We start from the raw sequence: 24,087 nt of genomic DNA, 5'->3' as shown, positions 1-24,087 counted from the left end.
TGCCATTCCGTTGAATTTAGCTTCAGCTCTATGAAATCGGTCGTATTTCACGACGTCGAGTCATCGACCCTGCCACAGCTACGCCATGGAGCCTCAAGCAATGATCATCCCGCTCACCTCGCAGTTGCGGGAACCTCTGCAGTCCGCCCGCCTGGACGGAAGCACGAAGTTGCCGGATTCTGCCCTGGATTTTGGCAAGCGTTGGAGGACAAATCTGTAAGCTCATGCCAAGAACCCAACGCCTTTGTTGCCTTACTGAGGCACGGGATGGTTTCCCGCTCGCGAGGCTCGTCATTTCCTAGCTCAGATCTGGCACCGCCCTTCTTGACAGTATCCTCAGGCGAGCAGTGCTACATGGACTAGGTGGCATATGGCAGTCTTTCCACCACCGCGACACTGCTGTCGACTCCGATTACGACAGCGCACATCCCCACTTCGTTGACGAAAAGCGCATACTCCAAGATTCCAACGTACGCCGGGCCGCTGTATTCTTCTACGGTGGCGCTAATACACCCCCAGACGACCACAGCACTACGAGCGGTACTAAGGAAAGATGGAGCGTCAGCATATTACAGATGGCAGGACGAAGGACCGAGCGATGAGCCGCTGCCTTTTCCCGCCGGACGCGCGACCGTCTCGCCGGGGCGAGCAGACGACAGCAATAAGCTAGCTCACCGTTAGGGAGGAAGATGAGACGTCCGCTCCAAGAAAGGCCAGGAGCAAGGGCAAGAAGGCCGCCGTCAAGAAGGAGGAGGCTCCAGAGAGCGAAGTCGAAGCACTCGAGCCGAAAGCTAAGGAAGGACGAGGCAGGAAGGCCGCCGCTAAGAAGTTAGTTAGCGACGAGGAAGCTGAGTCAGAAGTTGAAGTTGAAGCTCTGAAGCCGAAGCGTGGCAGGAAGAAGGCGACTACAACCAACACTGACAAGAAGGCTGCCCCGCAGAAGAGGTACACTCCACCCTAGGCCATTTCAACCACGCGACGCTAACAGTATACAGGGGCAGAAGGAAGAAAGTTGCCTCGGAATCCGCCCTTCAGCCTATAGCCGCCCACGGGTCGCTCTTACCATTTCGATACCCATCCATTGCCGTCCCACTCAGGGTGAGGAAGGGAGGCTGAGGTAGTTGCTAATTAAGATCCTATACACCCCCCGCCCCCCACCATCGCGCTTAGATATCAATTACCCCTATTATAAAACATACGTATTACAACGAGAATAAGAAGACGCGGGGGATAACAGAGTATTGCGCACAAGAATTATATCTAGAGCACTAGCTAGTACAAGAAGACATACTCTCTGCGGATCGCAGCAGGTTACTAAATTACGAATTACACTTACCGATACCAAACAATAGACCCATGCTATTTCCTTTCCCGTCAGCGGTACAGCAGTACAACGTTAATTATGCTAACAATTACAAGGCCGTAGTTATACCGCATACCAAATAACGTATCCATAAGCGCCCTTAGGCTACATTCAAAGATCCGCAACATCATCTCTAGTGTTGAGCCCTTCCAATTTGCAACACCAAACACCTCCAGATCATTAGCAGCGGTAGTCACAACCTGTGTACCTCCCACTCATCCCGAGAGGAAGCCATGATTGTATACATACAGATTTCCTCCAACGCCGAAGCAGACCCGACATCCAGAGACGGCTCAAATTGGACAATACAAGCGATGCCAACACTTCCAAATAGCAATCTTTCGTTCTAGGAGCGCGGGGTCGAGAGTGAAGATGACAAGTGGGAAGGTAAAGACACCAGCGGTGTCTGAAAGCGCACGTGGAATCGAAACTGACGTGGATAACTAGATGAAAGGTTAGAGGAATTGCACACCGGGAGACGGTAAAATCTTACGTAAAATGTACAATTAAGTCGCCGTTCTCTTCAGCGCCCCCCACAAGCCTCTGAGACCACTCGCTTCGGCGGATTTGTCGGCACTCTTCCTGCGATTTCTCTGGTTGTGGCTAGCACGACGCTGACGTCCACTAGATCCCACAATACTACCTAGCTCCGGACCGGCAGAACCTTCGCCCAGCTGATGCTCTGGCATAGGCCGAGAAGGCGCTGATTCCTCGGTGTTTCCAAGTGCATGCTTCACCAAACTCGAACCCCGAGGAGAGGTTCGTTCTACAGCACGCTCACCAGGACGCGCTCCGGAGTTATCAGTCCAGCGTCCCCTCGAGGATGAATGACGCGCCGGAGCCTTTGGCTTGAGCTTTTCCGGTTCAGCTCCAACAGAGACAAGACGTGCGATCCTACTCAAGAAACCGCTATTCCCCTGAGGAATGGCAGGCCTCTCCCGGGTATGCCCACTTCGAAGCCGATCGCGCTGTTGCGTGCGTTCAGTTTCAACACTAGAGAGTGCAGCAGCGGAACGGCGTCGTCTCCGATGATGAGAATTGAGGTCTTTATCCACTGCGGATAAGGACGAGGATGTGGTCGGCTCTTCGCGACCCTCATGGCGATAACTACGTTTCTCGGACCTCGGTCGCAAGCGCTCGTCAGGCTCTGTCTCATCGGTCGTCGGTTGATTAATCTCGCGAAAGGTTGAGAGTCTTGTATCCTCACCAACGGCATCGCGGTCCGAGACCTGCCGGCCATCAGGGGAAGACCTTAAGCGCATCCTCCCCTCCCGCAGTTCCCCACTAATCTGGCGGGGCGCATGATGTCTGCTATTCTTCTTGGCATGAGATGCAAAATCATCACATAACCGCCGTTCCACCCTACGCTCCTTCCGCCCGTCAAGATCCCCAGTATCTTTGGTCAGCTTCTCGCTCTTGGGTGAGCCCTTTCTAGATCGCTCGGTGTGATCGCGAACAGAACGGTGATAGGCACTGTCGTCGGCCTCGTGCCTCTGCCGAGCGCGACGCTTGCGGGTCGGTGACCGATGCTGGCGATGCATTCTGGGGGCTGCGGTAGCCCGCTCGGACGGTATTATTCGTTGTGTGCCATCGTCAATAAGATCGGTCGCTGCAGTCGTGACGGCATCCGGCATCTCGGGTTTTCGAGACAGTTGGTTAGTCCCATTTCCACATGCACCCGAAATAACAGCAGCGCGAGTCAGTACGACCGGGACTTCTCCTTCAACTTGTACAGGAGGAGAGAATTCGACACCAACTTCTTGCTGATTCGCGGTGTTTCCACACTCCTGTGCTTGCTCCTTCTGGAGGTCTCCCCCAAAATGGGCGACAGTATTACACGCACGGCCCCTACTGGACTGCTCGGAAAATTTGAGGGAACTCGCAGGTGGCGAGTTTGTGGCATCGATCAGTTCGTCGCTATCCGCGGTTATGCTGATGTTCGACCGGCCGTCGATACCACATTCATGTGGCATAGTCTGCTCTTCCCGTAAGAGCTCTCCGCCGTAAATTACATCTTCGTTAATCAAGTCATTGGCTTGCGGCCGACCAAGAGTCAGGATCGTCGTCTCAACTTCTACCATGGCTTTCTCCGACTTGAAATCAGGGCGAGGATGGTCGTGACTGGGGACTTCTTCGTCCGCCCTATTGTACTCCGCGGGCGAAGACCGCAATTCTTGACGAGTTGGCGGAAGCTCGAAGACGTTCCTAGGAGTTTGATGGGCAGTGGCCGAGTCTATTGCTTCAGTAACATGAGAAGCTAATGCAGCCTCGTCGACAACACTGGTTTCCTCCTCGGGCATACAGGAGTTCGTGTCTCCGATGGAGGTGCAGCGTTCAATGGACTGTCCCACCACAAGCTGCTCTTGATGAACTGGAGCAGCTTGGAATGACTGGGGGCCGTGGTTTTTCTCCAAGGAACAGCTGTCGTCGTCCTGATTCAACACACCCGCTGATAAGCAATGAGCATCGATTGGCCCAATCGCATCAACTCGGGGTGTAGCTTGGAAGCCCTGGGGTATGTCAACACGCAGCTGTATATAAGGCTCGGCCGTAGGAGACGTGTCCACAGCGTTATCTTTGCCGCAGTTGGATGTGTCCACCTCCACGAGGAGCGGAGATGACCGCGACTGACGTAGTGCTCCCCCAGACCCCCGATGAACACTTGCGAGATACATGCAGTCAAGACGCGCACCAGGAATGGAATCCAATTCTTGCCATTGCGTCGCTTGACGGTCGAATCGTCCCACGTGCATTTGCTGGGCGTCTTGGCGCGGAATCGTGAAATCAGGGCATGTTTGGCGGATATGTTCCAATCCCATACTGCTCGATATAAGCTTTTTGCTTGCACGAGGTGCACGTGAGTCCGCGTGTTCGCACAATTCTGCAAGGCCGAGAGATGCAGTGATGGGCTGTGAAATACTGGGGGACGCACTGTCGGCGTGGGTCGCAGAAGAATTCGGTTGTGCCTCTGACGCGACGCAGAACTCAGGCCTGGAGCTTCGCCCAACGGAACGATGGCCAGTAGCTTGGGAAGGGGACGATGCCATGGCTTCGATATCGTGCGAGAAAGCATCAATGGTAGACGATGGATCGATACTAACGGGTCCATCCGTGCCAGTCGGAATGGCTACGGGCAATTGATATGTATCGCCGCCAGCAAACGTAGAAGCTGCTTCGTCGTGGGAACTGCCGATGGTGGTTTCGGTCCTGGCGATAAGGCTGTTCTCGTGTTGTACGCCGACAGATGGCCACCTCATTGGCAGACACTGCTCCAGCACCACGACAGGTTTAATGCTGTCTGCAGGCCGTACTTCTTCCTGTTTTCCATCTCCTTTGGCCTGCATACCAACCTTCACTCGGACCGAATATTGGCCATCTCCATCGGCGGATACAATAGAACCAGGGTCTCGACATATAGCGTCTAGGGGAACTGGCGACCCGTTCTGACCCAACTTCCAATCTGAACGTAACACCGGCGCCTGTACGTGGTTGCCCACAATCGGAGCTGCAGATTTTAGCTCTCCCCCATCAGATAGTTCATCCCTCATTTGAGGGTCTCGGTCGCAGCTCGTTCCAAAGATGGCGGGAACTGTCCCCTGTGCAGAAGGCTCAGTGGTATACAAGGAGTGTCCTTCCTCGGAATCCAGATCGGGATCTAGACGGCATTAGACCTGGAAGGACAAACGGCAAGAGAACATCACGTAAACTCAATCTGTGTAAGACAGCCGATAGGAGAAACAAGACACGCCTTTTCCCAGAAAACAGAGCGTATGATGGGCCGTACGGAACATAAGGATTATAACAACATGATTGGGGTAACATAAGACATGATAAAGGAGATGGTAGCAGGGCTACATACCAATGCATCTATATGGAACGGGTGACCCAGGTCGCATTTGGGCTTGGATACCTTCCCATTCACACTCCTGCTCCACTTCTGCAGCTTGCTCTTCCACTACAACAGTCGCCGTCTGTTCGCTTGGTGCGGCATTTGATAAAACACACGTCTCTGTCGGCTCTGGCAACGATGGAATTCTCGACTGCTTTGAGCAACATAAATTAACGTACATGAAAGGTGTGCAACAATATTTGAACTCACCTGTAACTCTCCTGCCGTGCTCGAATCAACGGTCTGCGTTTGACTAGTGACCGTATTGGACTCGCCTGCCTCTACGTCTCCGCATCCAGGTAGGTCGACGACCGCTTCGGGGACATCTTCACTTCGAGACACGAGGCCGTTGTCGTTCTCGATCCCCGGAGTCTCAATGACAACGCTGGTATCTTCTCCGTCTGTTACCCCGCCAGGATACCCGCTCTTCGCCTCGAACTGCGCCGTAGGGACTTCCCGGGTCACATCCAAGGAGTTCAAAGGCTCTGATGGCAAATTCGAGAGCAGCAAGGTGTCGTTCTCGTGCTTAGCGACACCAGAGAAAGTATCGGCTTCACCAGGAGCAAGGGAGGTACCGACGGCTTCTAGTTCCAGGATATGATGCTTATCGTCGAAGCTGGCTTTCTCATTGTGGGGTTGATGGGTGACTTCGTCACCGCTACTTGCAGCAATAAGGCTCGGAGAAGATAGTACTTCAACAGCACGAGTATGACCAGCCTCTTCCTCGCCCCCTTCTTGGACGATCGAAGGATGATCACTAAGTGACTCACTAGGTTGGACCAGCGCACCGTCCGAGCTATCGTCGCTAGGCGCCCTGAAGCTGCCTAGAGATCGATCCGAGCCCTCGTGGGGTCCGGGTCGTGGGTTGTTGTCCAAACGAGTTGACACATTCTCCGTAACATCGAGGTCTTCGTCTGGGATATCGTTTCCACGGGAAACGCTGGAAGCCGCCGTATTCGCATTCTCTGCTGAAAGGTCTATCGGAGAAGATGAGGATGGCGAGGATGGGCTATTGGAATAGAGAGAAGTATCATCGACAGGTTTGGCGGCAAGGTCATCGCTGGAAAGTTTGTCACATGGCTGGTCGCTTGCGCCAGAAAGACTCGCCGAGGGCATGGGTATAGAGAACCCAGAAATCCGTTCAGAGTTGGCGGTACCGAGACTAGGAGACGCTCCACTAGACTGGCTGGCTTCTTCTTGTTGTTGAACACCATCAGGAGGGGCAGCCTCAACCTGGACCACGTCTTCGCTGACGCTTTTCTCATGGATTATTTGGCCGTTAACGCTCAACGAATCAGCCGTGGCGCTAGGGTTATCGAGAAGCCCATCACCGTCACCACGAGTGGTTTCATGGACGGCCTGAGACTCGCTGACTTCGTCGCTCTTGGTCGAAGTGGAACGGGTTTCCTGTTCTAGCACTTCGACAAGGGGTCCCTGAACGCTAAGCTGAATTTCCAGGCCCGATGGTTCTCCTAACGTGGGCTCCTCGAGACTGGGCAGAAAGGAAGGACTAGGCTGCTCCGGCGTAGACGGTACTACTGGATCTAACGGCGCTTGTGTGATAACGGGCAATCCCAGGTGCTGCTGTTCTTCTAGGCTGGCTTGGACGGTAGAGGCGACGCTTAGAGGAAGGCTTGGCTGCGCCTTCATGTCGACGTTGCTCTCATTCTCCGTGTCGATAAGCTCTTCGACGACGTCCTGCTCGACCGGGGTCTGCTGTTTTGGGGAGCTGACTGGACCGTCGCTACCATGGCTGCCTTGCGCGGGCGTAGGCCCCCCCTGCGTCTTTTGCTCTTCTGCGACAACTTGTGAGCTAAGCTGTTCTCCGGCGACACGCTGTTCTTCTGGATTCATCTGCTCCTCCGCGTTGGGCTTCTCTACAACGACGGTCCGTTCGTCCGACTGAAGTGGCTCCTCTGAGCTAGATAAGTCGCAAGAGCTAGCATCCTCCCGCCCCTCACAACTAGGCGTCGGGTCCGCCACCGGTTCGCTCTCGACGACAGGCTTCTCCTGAGCGGCGAGGTCACTCTCGGCGGTAGAACCATCCTCAATGGAAGGCACACTCTCGTCAGAGGGTGCACTCTCAGTAGCTGGTGCGCTCTCCCCGACAGCTTCGCTTTCGCTTGCAGCAGGCTCATTCTCTACGGTAGGCTCGGCCTCAGCCGCATCTCCGCCAGGGCTCTGGTCTTGATTAGGAACAGCATCCGTAGCGGGGCGCTGTTCCTCTGGGGGCGATTCACTTGGCTGCTCTGTTGCTGGAGCCTCTTCCTTTTCCTCCACCGGAGTCGGTTCTTGAACATTGGCTGGGCTTTCGGCGGGCTGCTCGTCTTTAGCATCCTCTTGCCCCTCGCAAGTAGGCTCTTGGACGTCTGATGGTGCTTCGTTCGGTTGGTCTGCGACCGAATTCTCCTGGGCCTCGCTTGATGACGCTTGTTCTTCTTGTACATCTGCGGGTGATTCGCTTGGCGGCTCTGCCGCTGGGCTCTCTTCGGCCTGGCCGTCTAGTTGCTGATCCTCCGATGGCGCCTCGGCCGGCTGATCTGCTGTTGAGCTCTCTTGAGCCTCCGACTTCGCATCGCAATCCTCTAAGGCAGCCTTGTCTTCAGACTGAGTAGGCTCGCTGCCCTTTTTCCCCTTCTTTCCTTTCGACTTCTTCTCCTTGTCCTCCTGCTTCTTCTTTTTACGTTCTTCAGCTTTGCTGAGCTTCTTCTTGAGAGGTGCAGGCGGCGGTGTCTCTTTTCCTGCGACTTCTTTCTCCTCTTTTGGCGGCGGAGAGGCTTTCTCCTTCTTTTTGTGCTCCTTTACGAACCCCTTCTTCTTTTTCTCCTCTTTGGGTTTCTTCTCCTCCTTAGGCGGCGCAGGAGGTGGTGGCTCTTTGACGCGCACAAAAGCAGTGGGCTTGCCCTTGCCGATTATCTTGGGTCCTTTCTTGTCGCCCTTCTTCTTACCAACACTGGCAGCGTCTGGATCTTTCACGTCAGAGGCGAAATGAACTGATTTCTCTTCGTGGGGCTTCGGGGATTTGGGGGGCTCTTCAGCCGCCTGCCCGCACTCACCACTCTTCTCACTCTCTGCCACGGGTGCTGGAGCTGGGTCCGCCGGTGGGGGTGGCGGAGGGAGCGGCTCAGGATCGCTTGGTGGTGGAGCGTTTTCAGTCGCCTCAGGCGCTGGCGCTGGTGCGCTCTGGTCTATTGAGACACCCCCTTGTTCACCCTTAGATTTGGTCGTCTCGTCAGGATCGATGGAAGGTTCATCTTGATTGGCATCTTGGGTTGGTTCGGAAGGCGCAGCTGGAGGTGGTGGCGGCGCATCCTCTCCCGGCTTTCCAGCATCGCCCCCACCACCTTCACCAGCGCGGTCATCCTTTATGTTGTCAGCCTTAGTCTCATTATTGGCGTCCGCTTTCCTGGAGTTTGGCTGATCGCTGCCATCCTCCTTGTGCGTAGCTTCCGCCGCAGTTCCTTCATTACTCGCCTTGGGTGTTGAATCTGCAGGTGGGTCAGGGCTGGATGCCTCTGGCGGAAGTGCCTCAGGAGCACTCTCGCTTGGTGGCTCAGGTGCAGGCGGCGGGCTTGGAGCTTCGGGCAAAGGGGGTTCAGGAGCAGGTGGCGGTTCCGGAGCCTCTGGCAAAGCGCCAGACATGACAGAGGCGTCGGACGGTCCTGGCATAATGTCAATTGATGTCCTTTTCTGCGCAGTGACCAGATATACACACCCGCTTCTGACTCGTCATCTTCATCATCGCTTTCGTCAATGATGTGCTGAATGCCAGGATGGTAAAACACAGGAGGCGGTACGACTACCCGTCTGTATACAGGCTGTTGGGGCGTGCTTGAGGTCCCGTAGAAGTTCTGCCCCGAGTTCGCTCCGGCGGAGTAGGGGTTTTGCCACGGTGAGAACGAGACCTGGGCAAACTGGAACTGACGCATTGTCGGACAGACAATGGGACTGCGTTCCGCAGGCGTCCAGAGATTCGATAACTTGTGCTACTAGCTATATTGTACGGCTTCGCCGATCCATTGCGTGTGTATTTAACGAACAGGCAGGCAATGGCGACATAAAACGTGGGGTGAGGGATTTGGCTGCGGAGAAGCGAATAAGAAGCAAGTTGGGAAGAGAGTGTAATTATGGGCGCAGTCGTGGCTCAATGGGACTTAAAAAAAAATCGGCGTATGAAATTGACGAAAGGGAAATGCAGGAGAGCAGTCACAACACGACGTCGAAACGGACCGGAAGCCTCGCGCTGGCAAACCCGTGCTTTCCCGCATGGAGGGGAGTAGGGAAGACGGAGCTTGGCCTGCAGCTATTGGAGCCACGTCAAGGACGCAGAGTGCGCTCGCAATGAGAGAATTTGAGGCCCGGAAGTGGGCTCTCGCCGGTCAGGCCACAAGGCCATTGGGCCGCATCCCACCATGGCTGCTAGCTAATGCTGTTTCGGCTGCGAGGCGTGGTGGTGCAGCGTTCGTTGGCACCTCCAACGGCGCGGTCGGCGGCCAGCGGGCGGACGCGAGCGTGGGGAGCGTGGTCGACCGCGGGCTGCAGCGCCATCTCATCCGGGCCCGTTTCGCGCGGTCGTATGGGTCGGAATGCAGGGGCGCTCATCAGGAAGCGCTGGCTGGGCGGAGTGGAGGAGAGCGTGGAGGGAGCAGTAATGAAGTGGAGTGACGTGGCCACGGAGCGAATGAGGAGCTGGCAGGGGTGGCCTCGCTTGCGCCTTCCACTTGGCCCGATCGAGCCGACCCGGGCATCCCTCCTCTCCCCCCATCTTCCGCCGCGCAACGGAGGACGAGCAGGCGCCCGCCTGACGTGCTTCGGGGCTCTTCCGTACGACAGCGCATGGCCATTCTGTCGCATTGAAGCTTCGCGGCTCCTCGATCGGCCTCGCAATCTATCCTCGCCGTTGCGGGTGACGTGCATCCAGTAATCGACGCGGCGGCTATCCAGCTTCGATCAAATAGATGGACGGCGAATACCCGCTGCGAACGTGTTCGAACCTCAGAGCCCGGTGATAAGCCAATCAACGTGTGTGGGGATGTGGGCGTGGCTCTCCGCCTGCAGTTCAGCGACGTCGTCAGAATCTGCCTCTCCATTCGCCAACATGCTTGTCTTCTGCGATGGGTGGCGAGCGGGATTGCTCGAGGCATCTGGTGCTGGAGCACTCCAGGCTCCACGATACGGCGGGCCCGCGAGGACGTACCACTGGTTGCAGAGGTTATCGCACACCGTCGAAGAAGCGATGCAGCACCGATGTGGTACACGCAGCGGTTCATGCCTCTTCGAGTACGGCTCGCAGGCGTTGCTTCCATCGCGGTCCGTCTGAAGAGCTTCGAGGAGCCGGGTCGAGCACAGTCAATCACTCCTTCCTTCTGCGCAGTCAGCTTACTACGACGAGAGTCTGCAACATGCTGTCCGCGTCTTATCCTAAGCTACTCTGCGTCCTCAACCCCGACTTCACTGCGCGCTTACCATCGGTGCCCGGCAATCGATCCCGAGTACTTACATTGTACCTGAGGCAACTCACGGTTGTTACACCGCAGGGTACGGTACAGCGATCTATGCAAAAGCTTCCAGACCCGCAGAGGAGAATCCAATCTGCGAGAAATCTGCGTCCCGTCATGCGTTGCAGTGAGCTTGAAAATTTTCTCGGGTCCTGCGCCCAGCACATAGCACATGGGTGCGTCGGCCAAAGCAAGAAAGAAATCGATTAGAGGGTGAAAGGCTTCAATTGCTATCGCAGGCTCAAGTCCGCGAAAGAGGTATCAACTGTGTCCGCGCACGGGATCCCAAAGCAGCCCATCATTTTCGATATCAAGACCTCCACTTTTCAGTCCATATACGTATCTCACGACGGGGACTCTTGTTGACGCGACCTCGGTAGCTTCCTTGCCAAAAATCCATCATTCCCTATCGTGCTTTGCAACATTGCTATTGTAGACGTTTCCTAGTTTGATCGACTGCGGTTTCCTTGCTCTCATGCAATCTAGCCCTCTTGTGGCTCTGCTTTCCTAACCACATCTTGCCTCCGTCCCCGCCAACGCTTCCAATGTTACAATTGGTCCCTGCAAGCCCAGGTATGCCAATGTTGTTCGGCTATCGTCGACTCGAAATAGCCTCCGACCGGAAATCCGTACGTCTTCCCGTCCGTCATGCGGGGAGCTGTGTCGTCTAGAAAGCTCTATACCGTTCATCGCACTGTCGGTTCGCGGCTCAGTTATTGTCCTTTCGAATTCATCCCGATCGGTCGTTCTGTCCTCGGGAAACGGCCCGCGCCACCAAACCCTCGGCTCCTTATATAACCGATCCGCTTCACGCGGTACCCAATCCTCCTCCTGCGTCTCGTCACCAATAGCCGGCGCAAACTTCAACTTCGCCTGCTGATTTACCCCAGAGACCTTCTGACAGAGGTTACACGTACACTCCTGTGAATGTTTGCACTTCTTACACCGACATATCTCCGAATGCGTCTTCGTCTTGTAGTATCTTTTCTGAACGCAAACCTCGAGAGGGGAGCCTTTGCAAACCGGCCGCTCAAGCGCTTTCCACGTCCGGATATCCATCGTCGGGTTTGAGTTATTGGCTGCTGTGACCATAATCGATGGAGTTTTCTTCTCCCTATTCCCGCGGACAAGCTCAACCACGGGGCGTTCGCAAAGCTCAGTGAAACGCCGTTTGCAAGGCGCACTGCCAAAGGTGGATGTTTGTGCGGCGGCGTCACCAGCTTTGGATCGCGCAGGCGCTTTTTTCTTCATTTGCTTTGCAGACCCTAGGATGTGCTCTTGGGCGTCCTCATCGTTGGGAAAGAGGTCGTAGATACTGTCTAGGACGTGTGGCTTGATGCCACGCATGGGTAGCTTGACAGGTAGAGCGACGGATAAAGGATTCTGTGCTGACTTTCGCTTGCAGACGCGGCATTTCCTCTTCTCTTCGCAAGAAGAGTATTCGCACGCCCAACAGGCGGTGCTTCTAGTCGTGAAGGTTATGCCACGCGAGGCAGGCTCCTGAGTCTGTGGTGATGATTCTTCGGGCATGACCATCTCTCTCGCATCGGCAGAGTCGCAAGCGCCTTGCAGACTTCCACTCATTTCGGCTTTGATTTGAAGGGGTTCGCTGTTGGGGTATCTTCGGGGGTTCCTGATGCACTCGGAGTGGTGCTGCGTGACTTCTTTTGATTCATAAAGATGGATGAGAAGAGATAAAAAAAAATACAGCGAGCGAAGGGAACGAGTGAAATATCAAAAATTGGACTTGCTGGGGCAGAGTTTGCTCCTTTACAGTGACAGTGCGTACCAACAATCCGTTGTGACTTATTCACTCTTAAAGTTGCCTTTTCTGAACGACATTGGGCTCTGTCATTCAAGGCGTCAACATTTCCCGCTGGTACAGCAAGACTCCACCATTGGTACTGCAGTGACCGCAATGACGGCCCAAGCCTTCCATGGTCCTCTTTCGCAACAGACGAAATAACCTGCGCATATCACAGCCCCAAGGCCTTCAAGCCTCAATACGATCCTCGGTAACACTTTTTCGGTCTCTGGTTCCGCAACAGCCTTGGAAACGAAACGACCTGCGCATTTCACAGCCCGACGGCCTTCAAGCCTCTGTACGATTCTCGGCAACGCATTTTCGGTCTCTCTTCCAGTGGCATTTCTCGTCTTGCAGGACAGTCCTATTTTCCATAGGAATGGGTTCTCAACTTGGACTAGGAAAACGTGAGCTGGCGCACATCACGGGGACGCTGCAGACTCCAATCTATCCCTCTGGCGTGGATCCCACTGAAAGCAGCATACGAACTGTCTACGAATCGTCAACTGTACCATTAATAGCTAGCATTCCCACACCCCAGGGCTGCGTTGCTGGACCACATGGCCCCTCCTTCCAAGCCGACCAGAATGAGAAGGAGCAGTCGGCGTCAACCCCACATCGCATTTCTTCACCTTCTCTTTTCTCACCGAATGCTTCAATCTTCCCGAGGTCCTTCATCCCTCGCCTCCTACTTCCCACCAGCAAGTTCATACCTCGCCATGGCAATGGCCACCCCACCCACGCAGCAGCCTCCTTCCACCGGCGACGGCGCTCAGCTCACGAAGCCTGGTATGCCTGGGCACACTTTCCTCCTCTCACCAATCCCAGCTCAGGCACTAACCTCCGTCAGCCGACTGGGCCCTCTACATGGTCTCCGCCTCACTCATCCTCTCTAACGACACCACCCTGCCCACCACCTATCCCACCCCCGACGCCTGCAAGCTCGCGCTTCTCACCGCCTTGAGCTGGCACGAAGCCCATGACGCCTACAAATGGCCCTACTTCCCTGCCCTGGGCTTCGACTTTACGCAGTCTATGCGGCTTCGTCGAGCGCTTGTGAATGATACTTTCCTCGCGCTGCAGCGGAATGGGAATGTTCGTGTGGGCTTGTCGAATGAGGAAGGCACGCCCGAGAGCGGAGGCAGCGTTAGAGGGGACGGAAGGAGGGTAGGCAGGGATAAGGACCTCAAGAGGTGCGGGACCGGTGGTAAGTACACGCATTGCTGGATTTGGAAGTGAGCTGATCCAGTGGTAGGTGGCAAGAGGACCGCCAAACGACGCTGCCCGTCGCGTCGCATACCTACAGAGAGCGAGGACGAGGACGTTTACGAAAGCACGGACGCGGAGACGGGCATCATGGACAACGATGAGTTCCTGGCCGACGTCGCGCGGGAGCTCATCAGCTGCTCAGGCGTCGACGTCGGGGCGGTGAACCGTGGTTATTACGGTACCAGGAAGGGTACCGTAGTTGTCGCTGATGTTATCCGCGACTCGCTCATTGAGGTCCAGGAGCAGCATAAGTCGCTCGAGGGAGAGCGGCCAGTGAAGGTGAGGGCAGCCACTTCCAGAGCCTCAGCACCGCATTCCAGCGCAGAGCTGGGAGCACATCAGGCTGGCGCAAAGAAGGAGCGAGCCAGCGTCGAATAGGACCTCGTCGCCACAGGGGACATCATCGGACAGACCGAAAACAACGATATGGGTTATGTCGTGTATAAAGTACACGATGTGGAGAATTTCAGACTCAAATACACATAAGCATCGAGCAATGTACCATACGCTAAAATACTTCACGACCAGCTTTCCATTCGTGCTCCTTGGGCTGAAGCTCTAGCTTCCACAATCCTTGTCGATTCGCTCTAAAGAAGCTCGACGTGTGTGATCCATTCACCTAAACTAATGTAACGAGTGCTGAAGGTCCTCACGGTCTATTATCCCTTGCGTGTCCAAACGCACTTTAGGTCTTGAAGGCCTTCCGGCTGCGCTATTCCCCGTCAGATACCGCAAGAGCATTACTCTGTCTACAACCAAATCCTAAAGACTCGCTTAAAAATGCGCAATACAAGGTTCATAATTCATATCCTCATATCTCATCAATCCCTACATATCATACCCACACTCCCGCCCACATACTTCAAGAAAGAACAACCCACTCCACACCAATGACCCACCTCCCCCCTCCAACACCAACATCAACATCCCACATCGGCGCTCTAACCCCCACCACGCTCCCCTCCCTCACCCTCACGCCTCCCTTCCCCCTCGCTCCACCCAGTCCCGCAAGCAGCACTCTGATCTCCCCATCTCCTCCCTCCCTGGTCATCGCTAGACCCAGACTCCCCGCCCTCGATGCATTAGAATTATACATTCCCACCTCGCTCGCACCTCTGACAAACACTAGACCACCCGGCACGCACCCCACCTCAGTATCAGTATCCTCCTTCGCCCGTCTCCTCCCGCCAAACACCTCGCTGACGCGGATCTTCACCCTCACGCCGTCCTCTCTGTCCCTACTGCCCCAGGCTACGCCCGTGCCGCTGCTCTGCGCCGCGTACCCGGTGTTTGCAGTCTCGATGATCCAGCTCTGCAGCGTCGAGGCTAGGCCGCCAGGGATAAACTTCCCGTTCTTACGCGTCGGGGAGAAGGTCTCCGGGAGCGGGGTGCTGGATTTGCCCGGCGAGGGGGATTGACGCGGGAGGATGAAGTGTGGACGGTTGGGGCCGGCTGGTGTGGTGGTAGTTGAGATGGATGCGGGATTGGACACAGGGAAGATAGGAGCAGCGGGCGTGCGTGGAGCGGGGATCTTGAAGCGGTGGGATGCTGGAGCTGGCGTCTGCGGCGGCTGTTGCTGGTGTACGCTACGCGGCGCCGGATGCGAAGGCGAGGACGGAGGTGATGGTGAGACGCGCCGTCGTTTATGTCGTTCTTCTGTGAGGAAGAGTATCTCGTCATCGTCTTCACCTCCATCTTCTGCTTGTTCTTGTCCTTGGTCCTCGGCAAGTATGTTTCTCTGCTCGATGCTCCGCAAGACGCTGTATCCATCGCGCTCCTGCTCCCGCTCCTGCTCCGCATCCGCCGAAGAAGACGGCGAGCTCTCATCAATACTATCTCGCTGCAACAGCCTCGGTGGCTTCACCCGCAGCGTGGATTGTATATTCGCCCATCCTTCCTCTGCTCTCTCCTTGCCTTTGTTGCTATTCGGCGCATTGTGTTTCGGCGCAACCACGAAGCGCTTCGCGGGCGTTACTCTTCGCTCCTCTCCCGCCGGGGTATGTGCCTCTCTCGAAGAGAGAACGGGTCTGGGCGTCTGCGCCGTGAAGCCATGGCGGAGGCCTGACTGTGGTTTCGGTTTCGCTCTTTGCGATGTCGCCGGATTGGGCGCTAGGAAGCGATGCGGGGACGGTGTATGCGACGGCATTGTGGTTGAGGCATTCGGCGCATCGGTTCGCGGTAGGACAGGTACGGTACTGTTTGGGAAGAGAGATTGCTGGATGTGTGAGAGGTATCACCATGGCGGTGGGTAATCGGCGTCGAAGAAATGGCAGGCACGCGCCGCAAAACGCGGGGACGCGGTATCACGGGAGATTCGCACTAAACCCCATTCAACGCCAGACATGACACGGAGACTGAAAGTATTGTACCGTTAAATCTACAAATAAGAGCAAATCTACAAATAAGAGCAGAGACTTCTAAAAAGGAAGTCTAGTATTGTTATGATCACATGAACAATACCCACTCTACCACTAACCTCCCTCAAGTACACTCACCCGCTCTAAACCATTTCCCATCTATAAAAGAGACCCCAAATCCCTCCACATACACGAAACATTCCTCCCCTAGATGGGCGACGAGATCAGGAATGTCCCTGTGGCATTGGAACGCTCACCCAAATCCCTGCGTAAACACTCTACGTTCGTCTACGAAGTTATATTTCATCCAGGGGTAGTGTGCTTCAACTTCACCTCACTTGACTTCGCCTTTCCACGTTTCCCACGCCCAACGATAGACCACTGGAGGAGGCGGGGCACACAAAGGGCTTTGGCAATACAAGCTTGCTTCGTCATCTCGTACTTCCCAACTCTTCAGACGACATGAATGTCTCTTTATCGAGTACGATGCTTCCTCGGCTGCATGTCTTGTGTTAGGGGCCCTTACTTTCAAGCTCTTCCACGATATATTAATCGTTGGTGGGATAACGTGTGTGTCCCGAGGTCATCTTGGGTTGGTGAGCACGTGGCTTGATCTGGTCAGATACTCCGATCTACTCATAGCAAATTAAACCTGGCCAGCACGTAGAAGCAAGTGGCGCTGTGCACCTAATCCCCAAAGTTTTGAATTCACCTGAAGAGCAAATAGGAAGCAAACTAGCCATACGTCTCAGACGGCAAGAGCTGAAGAAAATCGTTCACAAGATTCCAAAGAGGCATAACCCCCAGCCGCCCAAATTAGGGTCCGTCTATCCCTCGCCATGGCCCAGTTCTTGCCCGGTCTCCGTAGAAAAGACATCCGTCTCGCCTTACCGCATACCACCACGAGCGTCCAAACCTTGCAGGTCCCTCTCCAAGTCGTTACCTTGCCAACCACCCTGCATCATGGCCTCATGCGGCCGCGGATCCTCGTACCCACTACGGTCGTAGTTGTTCGGAATTGGTACGGCCTGACCAGGTTGCTGTTGCTGTTGCGAGGCGTTCGCACCGGGTTGAACTCGCACAAGCTGGCGGAACCGGTGGACCTCTGCCAAGATCATCTTCTTCATTTCGCCAATTTCCTCGACAGCCTCAAAATGGAAGTCGAACGTCGTGGGACACGAGGGCTCGTCAGACGCGTCGTGCCAGATGTGCAAGTACCTGTGCTCCAGAGCGTCTTCAACTGAGATACGGCTCGAAGGGTCGAATGCAAGCATGCGGTCCAAGAGGTCGAGGGCATCCGGATTGGCTTGGCGGAATAGTGACTGGAAGGAGACCTTTTGCATGTACGGCAGGTTGCGCACGTAGTCCTGGGCACGAGGTGACCCAATGCGTGATAGCGTCTCCTCGTTGGGTGTCCCAAGGTAGTGCAGGATCTGGTTCAACTGGTCGACGTAATCTCGGCCCTTGAAGAACGGCTTGCCGCCCAATAACTCAGCCAGAATGCAGCCCACGGACCAGACGTCAACTACAGGGGTTAGTCTTGGTATCGAAGATAATGCGAGGTGACTAAGAAGGACTTATTTATAGCACCATGCGGACTGGATGCGGCACCTGAAGGCCTGCCCAGTAAGATAGAGGGCATGACAGGCTCTTGAAGAGAAAGTCGGACATACTGGCTTTTGTGTAACTCTGGAAGCTCAACATGATCTCAGGCGCTCTGTACCACCGAGTAGCGACATATTCGGTCATGTACCCCGCGTTCTCCTCAGGATCCATGGAGAAGCCTCTAGCCAAGCCAAAATCGGCGATCTTGAGCTCGCAGTCGGCGTTGACGAGGAGATTACCGGGCTTCAGGTCGCGATGGAGGACGTTTGCCGAGTGGATATACTTGAGACCGCACAGGATCTGGTAGATGAAGGACTGGAAGTGGGCGTCGGTGAGCGGCTGGCCCGACCTAATGATGGCGGCCAGGTCGCACTCCATGAGCTCTACGGCGTCATCAGCAACGGACTATGGTGGGGCAGCGGAGCGGGCCGTACCCTCATAGAGGTAGCATTCGTTGAAGTTATCTGGTCGAGGAATGTCCATGTCGTAGAGGCATGTTATCTGCAGGCAAACACTCAGCATGCGGTCCGAGCGGGAGGGGGAGCGCGGTAGTGGGGCTGTCCTACGTTGCGGTGGCCTGCGGCGTGTCAGTGCGTGTCAGTGCCCACGGGTGCAATGGACTTGCCTCTGAAGTGCTGCAGCAGCTTGACCTCGCGCAGGGCGCGCTTGGCTAAGATCTTCTTGCTGAACACGTTCGTGATCTTCTTGATGGCCACGCCCTCGCCCGTCTGGTTGTTGGTGGCGGCACTGCACAGAAGCGATTAGTACCAGGTGCACAGGCGGCGAGCGCGCGGGACCCTACCAGACGATGCCGTAGGCGCCCTGGCCTAGCTCCTTGGTCACATTGTACCGCTCGTCGACGATGAACTCCTGGTTGAACACCTTGAACACCTTGCGGCCTGCGAGGTCGGCCATGGCTGCGCAGCTGAGTTGAGCTCGGGCGCAGGCGGGGTCGCGGCGACGTGCGGGCAGGTGCGGAGAAGGCAGGAGAGAAGAGAGTAAGACTGTGCAAAAGGGCTCCCAGCAGCAGGCTGCGGGCGACGGCGGGGGTGATATAGGGCTCGCTCTGGTCTAACCGCGCGGCGCGGAGGTGATGACTGCGACTGGCGCAACCAGCGGTGGTCTAACACGGTGACGGCGACAGGGCGGCGGGGCGGCTGTCGAAACCGGACGCGGAAGCGAGATTGTCCCGGGCAAAGAAGAACGCCTCGCAGCGCAAAGGCGGGCGAGGGCAGGGAGAGAAGCAGGCGATTGACGGCGTGGAGGGAGAGAAAAGGCGGTGGTGCCTCTGCCTCCGCTGCCGTGTCCTGCGATGGCGGGGCTCTCAGGGCTGAGCGACGAGAGCCCGCTAGCCGCATGCGGCCGTTTTGTGGGCTCTTCAGCTGCTAGCACACCGACTCCCTCGCCGCCGTCCTGACGTAGCCCTGCACCACCAGCTACAAGCCGCATTCCGTCTTCCTCCGCATCTACAGTGCGCGATGCAACGGTGCGAGCTAACCTTCGTCGTCTTGGATATAGTGCCCGGGCTGCATTGATGGCCGGCGGCCACGAGCCATTCCGCCTTGCTATGCTAAGGAGATCAACAGAAGAAATTACTCGGACTGAGTAGAGCCCCACGGCCTGCTCCAGCGCGCTCTATCGCAAATGCCGCCCATCGCACATGCAAAGACATGAGGTATCACCTTGCTCAAACGCCAGATCACTTATGCCAACGCGCCGTACATCAAATCCCAACAGAGCCCGCCCAATGGTCCCCATCCCAATGCGCCGGTCGTAAATGCGGAGCGATAATACTTTTGATATGGTCATGATTCGTAGGAAAACCGCCGCCGGGACGTGTCCGCCGACCCCTCCAGAGGGGAGATGGGCGAGAGAAGCGTGTCCTCGGCCTCGAGATATCTGCCGTCCCGCGGCGCTCGCGGCGCCGGCGGCTGGAAGAAGGTATCGTTGGCTTCGAGGCTCGCCCCGTCTCGTGCGCGAGGCGTTGTGGGAGACACATCGGGCAGTCTTCTGTTCACCATCGCCACCTCTGAAGGGGACACTGGCGCCTGCCGTCGCGGCGCGTCTTCTGCGGTAGGCGATACGTCGGGGGTACCATACGGATCCACGCCATTGTATATCCTCTCGCGGACCATCATCGACTCCTTCTCCGACAACTGCCGACCTCCTGCTTCTACAGTGCTAGGAATATCGCCAAGCATCTCGAAGACTTGTCGCTCCGTGTTGTCCACTTCCACCAAGGTGCTGAGTGAATTTGGGTCTGCCTCTTTTCTATCACAACTCATCTCAGGCCGGCCGACAGAATCTGCAGGCAGCTCGGCCTTGGGGAACACCTTGGTCCCTTCCTCCGCGTCCTGGGTGGGTGACGTCGGCGGATCTTCCCTCTTCTCGGCAGGCGGCTCTTTCGCGGCTGCCGCCGCCTTTGCTTCATAGTCGGCTTTGACTTTTGCAAGCTTTCGCTTGTGCCGTCTGCGCCAGAAAAACCATATTATCCCACACACTGTGATTGCGAACCCGAAGCCGGCTCCGAGGGCGATGCCAATGATGGTGCCGGTCGTGAGGTGATGAGGCTTGCTGGCTTTGTTCTCGCCCGTGTACACTGGTGATATAATCGGGACAATGTTCTCCTCCTGGCCGTACACCCAGCTGCATTCGTAAACGGAAAAGTTTTGACGCTCCCAGTCTACGAGCAGATATGCCTCCTGCAAGAAGGTCCTGCCCAGCACGAACTGGCTTTCTTTTTCGCCCCGCCGGATAGGAAAGTACTTTGTCGCATTCTCCAATCCGCGGTAAGGCGGGCTTGCTTCCAGATCGAGTGCTGCGTACGGCAGCGTGATGTCTACGGTGGCGTTGGTTGTAAACTTCTGCCCGAGGCTGAACGTAATGGATGGGTTCTCGGCCAGCAGCCGCTGATGAGTCTGGTCGTCGAGGAGGTAGAGCCCCGTGTCGTTGTCGTAGCTCAGCCCGAAAGCGTCCTCGAAAGCTTCGCATACTTCGATCGGCAGCCATAGTTCGGCGACAGTCGAATCGATATACATGGTAAACGAGTCGCGCTTGAGAAGGCTGGTGGCTGGCTTGGTCGAGCTGTTTGCCGTGATGCCGACGATGCCCACGACGATGTCTCTCTCGTTGTCGGGCGCGAACTCGAAGGTGATGTCGTTTGGAATAAACCGCGACGAGTCATAGCCGCCGAGCGTCAAACTCGACAGGACAACGGCATCGTCTGCAATGGTCAGCGCAGCCACGCAAAAGGGGGGGGAGGGGGGACGGAGGATGGAGACGCACGGTATTGCGCGCCGGCCGTGTAGCCAACCGAGACGCTGGGGATCTGCTTCTGGTCGAAGAGCATGGTCATGTAGCTCGGCGACGCATCCGTAAAGGCGGAGAAGTTGGTGGGCTTCGGGTTGACGCCGAAGTGGCCGAGCCAGAAGTTGGGCGAGATCAGGGTGCCGACGGTGGTGTTGAGCATGGTCGGGCCTTCCTCGCCCGGCAGCCCCAGGCCGACCGTGTCCCAGCCAAACAAGCCGTTGCCCGTCAGGCCCAGGTTCTTCTCCGTCCACAGCTGGAAAAAGCCGTTCTCGTCCCACGTCGTCGAGTTCGCCGTGCTGAACAGGCGCCCGCGGCTCTCCATGCACGTGCTGTCCAGCGCCGACGTCGGGTCTGACCGGTTCGCGAGACAGGCCGTCTGGTCTATCGTCCACGTCTGCTGGCTGGCGGTCGACACGAAGACGCGCACCCACTGGTACGGCGTGCCGACGCGCAGACTGACGGTGTTCCACTTGCCGTCGATGCCCTCCCAGTTCTGGTTCGGCGCCACGGAGAGCGGCGCCGGCAGCGAGCCGTTCTGGCCGCGGGCCTCCAGCACGGAGGCCACGCATGGCCCGAGGAGCGCCGGCAGCGCGAGGAGGACGAGCAGCGCGAAAAGGGTGCGATCACCTCGATGGCGGATCATGGTCGGTGACTAAGCGGCCACAGGAAGGCGGAAGGGGGAGCCTCTCAGCCTCGGGAGCAGCGACGAGCATCACCACTCGACATAGCGATGCCACACCGGTCGGAAAGGTGAAGACGGGAGGAAAGGTGAGCGCGGCGTGCGAGAGGCCTTGGGATGGTGTTGAGCCAGATTGCGACCGGGATGTGCAGGTGCCCAGCCGAGCCTCTAACCACGGGCCAAGGCGTATATTGCGATCTGGCTGCTCACGGTGCGTGTCCCCCGGCCCAGAAGCAGCGGTTGACAGAGCAGCGTTTCCACACGTCGAGGACCGCGGACTGCTGCTGCGCGGCCCTGATCGTGACGGGCATCCGCGGGGTTTTGGTGCCTCTCCGCGCTGCTGGCGGTGCCTGCTGCCGTCGACGCCGCCGTCGAGCGCCCCGGCCCACACTAGGGGGGAGACGCGCAAAAGCTCCCGAATGTTCTGTTTCCTCGCGGTCTCTGGCCTCCGACCCTTTCAGCCGGCAGTTTTTCCCGTCATATATGGGAGGAGAACAGGTGAGCATGAGCAAGTTCCTGCCATGTCCCCAGTCTGTCTGTTTCACACAGAGGGCTGCTACCACTTGTGTGCACAGCGTCAACAGAGCGCTCTCGCGCGGCGCTGCAATGGCAGGCCTCGAGCGCGGCATGGCGCTCAGCTCTCGTCGGAAGCCTGCTCTCTCCACAACTGATGGCGGGGATCCATTCCGGCACACGCGTGCCACGCATGCCACGAGCCATCGCAAACCATGGGGGGCCCTCTGCAACCCCTCACTTGCGTTCGGCCTCGTCTGAATTGCCTTGGTTGGGCGCAGCGGCCTCCAAAGCTCTCCAATCCGGCCCATCTGATCGACAGAGCGACAGGGGCAAGAGCCTTTCAGGACTCGACAGAAGGGCCGGGGCGGCCTCGAATCCAAATTGCCGGTGTCGTGGAGCGCTGATTCCTGCACCTCACCTGCATCTCCCACAACGTGGCGTGCTGGCCGTCGCCGTCCTCGAGAGCCTCATGGCGGTGCAGTGCTCGTAGAGCTCCCCAGCTGGCAGCCGCCGCATAAATCGCAATCAAACCTTCCAAACAATGACGAAAGGGTCAAATGAAGGGGTACCGTCGCGGCAGCCGGCAGGCGTCGGGGCCTTGTGGCACAGAAACAAGCAATCAATCGTTGCACGGGAGGCAGAGGTCTGGGCTTGTGGCTAATCTAACCCCAGACGACAGCGGCCAGTCATACGATCTTCACTCGAGCAGAAACCGGTAGTGCCGTCGTTCTTTTCAGCGTTTCCACATGGGGAACCCAATGCGAAGTCATGGGCCAACGACGATGCAGATCGACTGCGACTTCTCGTGCCTAGCCAGTGCGCCAGCCATGCGCTGGTCCCCACCGTTCTGTTTAAGTTTCATCGTGGATACCTTGTTTGCAAGCCTGGTCCCGGTCGTTCCGCGATAGCGAAGGCTTGACGGCATCAGAGGGGCGCCCGTCGGTCGGAGCGACTGAAGCCCGTCCCGCTTTCTAAATTGCCCCTTTCTGCCAGCCACATGCCGACTGCGCATCCTCCTCGCTTGGAATAATAACGACTCTGTCGTAACTTCGCTCGTTTGATGTCGATTGGAAAGTGACTGCGTGAGTAGCACTTTGTGGAGAGCATGGCCATCGTTCGCGCGCTCGTCGTTCTCTGGCTCGCGTCGCTCGCGTCAGCAGCAGCGTTCCGTCCTCGCGGTTCCGGTAGGATCGCCAGCCTCCCGCTTCGTATCCGCTCGTACTAACGAAGCCTCCAGCCTCGTATTCGAATGCCACCTCTGTAGCAAAGTCGCTCGCGCTCCCTATTTACACTGCTCCCTCACGGACGCCTAGCAGGACACAGCAACCATTATATCCAATTCATGCTTCCGGGACAGGCATCACCAGCGATTATGGGCGCCCAAGGCCGACTGGACAGGGGGCTAGTAGCCCCTCAGCATCGAAAAACGGTACCAAGGATAGCAACAGCACCGCGTCATGCACCGTGAACATTCCGAGCGCCAACCTAGAGTGGTGGTATGCCGCTACCTATGACTGGCCTGTCGGGACCCTCACCGGAAGCGCGCCGAATTTTACGATGAACGGCTATCTTACGATGATTCCCAACACAGACACATTCGATGCCAGCAGCGCGATATCAGAGGACGTTGCCTACACCCCAAAGGAAACCTACGATGCAGAATGGGACTTCTCGTACACGATTTTCGAGGAATACACAGTGATGCCGACAGCAGCCGCTACCTCCATTGTGACCCAAAATGCGGCGGCACCATTGCCCTCCGGAAACATCATTCCTTCCACAGACTCTCTGTCCTATA

At 56.7% G+C, this 24,087-nt stretch overlaps 8 protein-coding genes across 8 annotated transcripts; 2 read left to right on the top strand and 6 right to left on the bottom strand.

Moving 5' to 3' along the window:
* Positions 1 to 5,140: 5,140 nt before the first annotated feature.
* On the bottom strand, positions 5,141 to 9,349 carry BU26DRAFT_290976 (uncharacterized protein). Its single transcript, XM_033821639.1, has 4 exons — positions 8,968 to 9,349; positions 8,727 to 8,914; positions 8,309 to 8,615; positions 5,141 to 8,215 (listed from the first exon to the last, which is right to left on the bottom strand). Exons 1-4 carry the CDS (start codon positions 9,179 to 9,181, stop codon positions 5,319 to 5,321), a joined length of 3,606 nt encoding a protein of 1,201 aa, XP_033684853.1. The 5' UTR covers positions 9,182 to 9,349; the 3' UTR covers positions 5,141 to 5,318.
* An 898-nt stretch (positions 9,350 to 10,247) lies between these two features.
* On the bottom strand, positions 10,248 to 12,478 carry BU26DRAFT_604156 (uncharacterized protein; the record flags this gene model as incomplete). Its single annotated transcript, XM_033835497.1, has 2 exons — positions 11,570 to 12,478; positions 10,248 to 10,568 (listed from the first exon to the last, which is right to left on the bottom strand). The coding sequence occupies exons 1-2, from the start codon at positions 12,332 to 12,334 to the stop codon at positions 10,248 to 10,250; spliced, it is 1,086 nt and encodes a 361-aa protein (XP_033684852.1). The 5' UTR covers positions 12,335 to 12,478.
* A 795-nt stretch (positions 12,479 to 13,273) lies between these two features.
* Positions 13,274 to 14,201, top strand: BU26DRAFT_563743 (uncharacterized protein; the record flags this gene model as incomplete). The annotated part of the gene is made up of 3 exons (XM_033833201.1): positions 13,274 to 13,343; positions 13,405 to 13,761; positions 13,810 to 14,201. The coding sequence occupies 3 exons, from the start codon at positions 13,274 to 13,276 to the stop codon at positions 14,199 to 14,201; spliced, it is 819 nt and encodes a 272-aa protein (XP_033684851.1).
* A 484-nt stretch (positions 14,202 to 14,685) lies between these two features.
* Positions 14,686 to 16,064, bottom strand: BU26DRAFT_604155 (uncharacterized protein; the record flags this gene model as incomplete). Its single annotated transcript, XM_033835496.1, has 1 exon — positions 14,686 to 16,064. Exon 1 carries the CDS (start codon positions 15,967 to 15,969, stop codon positions 14,686 to 14,688), a length of 1,284 nt encoding a protein of 427 aa, XP_033684850.1. The 5' UTR covers positions 15,970 to 16,064.
* A 1,003-nt stretch (positions 16,065 to 17,067) lies between these two features.
* On the bottom strand, positions 17,068 to 18,700 carry BU26DRAFT_425542 (SLT2-like MAP kinase protein; the record flags this gene model as incomplete). Its single annotated transcript, XM_033823633.1, has 5 exons — positions 17,068 to 17,705; positions 17,854 to 18,168; positions 18,220 to 18,299; positions 18,407 to 18,532; positions 18,588 to 18,700. The coding sequence occupies 5 exons, from the start codon at positions 18,698 to 18,700 to the stop codon at positions 17,068 to 17,070; spliced, it is 1,272 nt and encodes a 423-aa protein (XP_033684849.1).
* Positions 18,431 to 19,412, bottom strand: BU26DRAFT_290860 (uncharacterized protein). The gene is made up of 2 exons (XM_033821637.1): positions 18,707 to 19,412; positions 18,431 to 18,435 (listed from the first exon to the last, which is right to left on the bottom strand). The coding sequence occupies exon 1, from the start codon at positions 19,232 to 19,234 to the stop codon at positions 18,857 to 18,859; it is 378 nt and encodes a 125-aa protein (XP_033684848.1). The 5' UTR covers positions 19,235 to 19,412; the 3' UTR covers positions 18,431 to 18,435; positions 18,707 to 18,856.
* On the bottom strand, positions 19,146 to 21,858 carry BU26DRAFT_290837 (acid protease). Its single transcript, XM_033821636.1, has 2 exons — positions 21,071 to 21,858; positions 19,146 to 21,008 (listed from the first exon to the last, which is right to left on the bottom strand). The coding sequence occupies exons 1-2, from the start codon at positions 21,735 to 21,737 to the stop codon at positions 19,591 to 19,593; spliced, it is 2,085 nt and encodes a 694-aa protein (XP_033684847.1). The 5' UTR covers positions 21,738 to 21,858; the 3' UTR covers positions 19,146 to 19,590.
* On the top strand, positions 21,778 to 22,801 carry BU26DRAFT_290962 (uncharacterized protein). The gene has a single exon (XM_033821638.1). The coding sequence runs from the start codon at positions 21,891 to 21,893 to the stop codon at positions 22,545 to 22,547; it is 657 nt and encodes a 218-aa protein (XP_033684846.1). The 5' UTR covers positions 21,778 to 21,890; the 3' UTR covers positions 22,548 to 22,801.
* Positions 22,802 to 24,087: the final 1,286 nt, after the last annotated feature.

The sequence above is a fragment of the Trematosphaeria pertusa genome (assembly GCF_010094035.1).
Source record: "Trematosphaeria pertusa strain CBS 122368 unplaced genomic scaffold BU26scaffold_6, whole genome shotgun sequence".
NCBI classification, from domain to species: Eukaryota; Fungi; Ascomycota; class Dothideomycetes; order Pleosporales; family Trematosphaeriaceae; genus Trematosphaeria; species Trematosphaeria pertusa.
The sequence above is the reverse complement of the archived record's forward strand: the minus strand, read 5'-3'. Positions and strand labels throughout refer to the sequence as shown.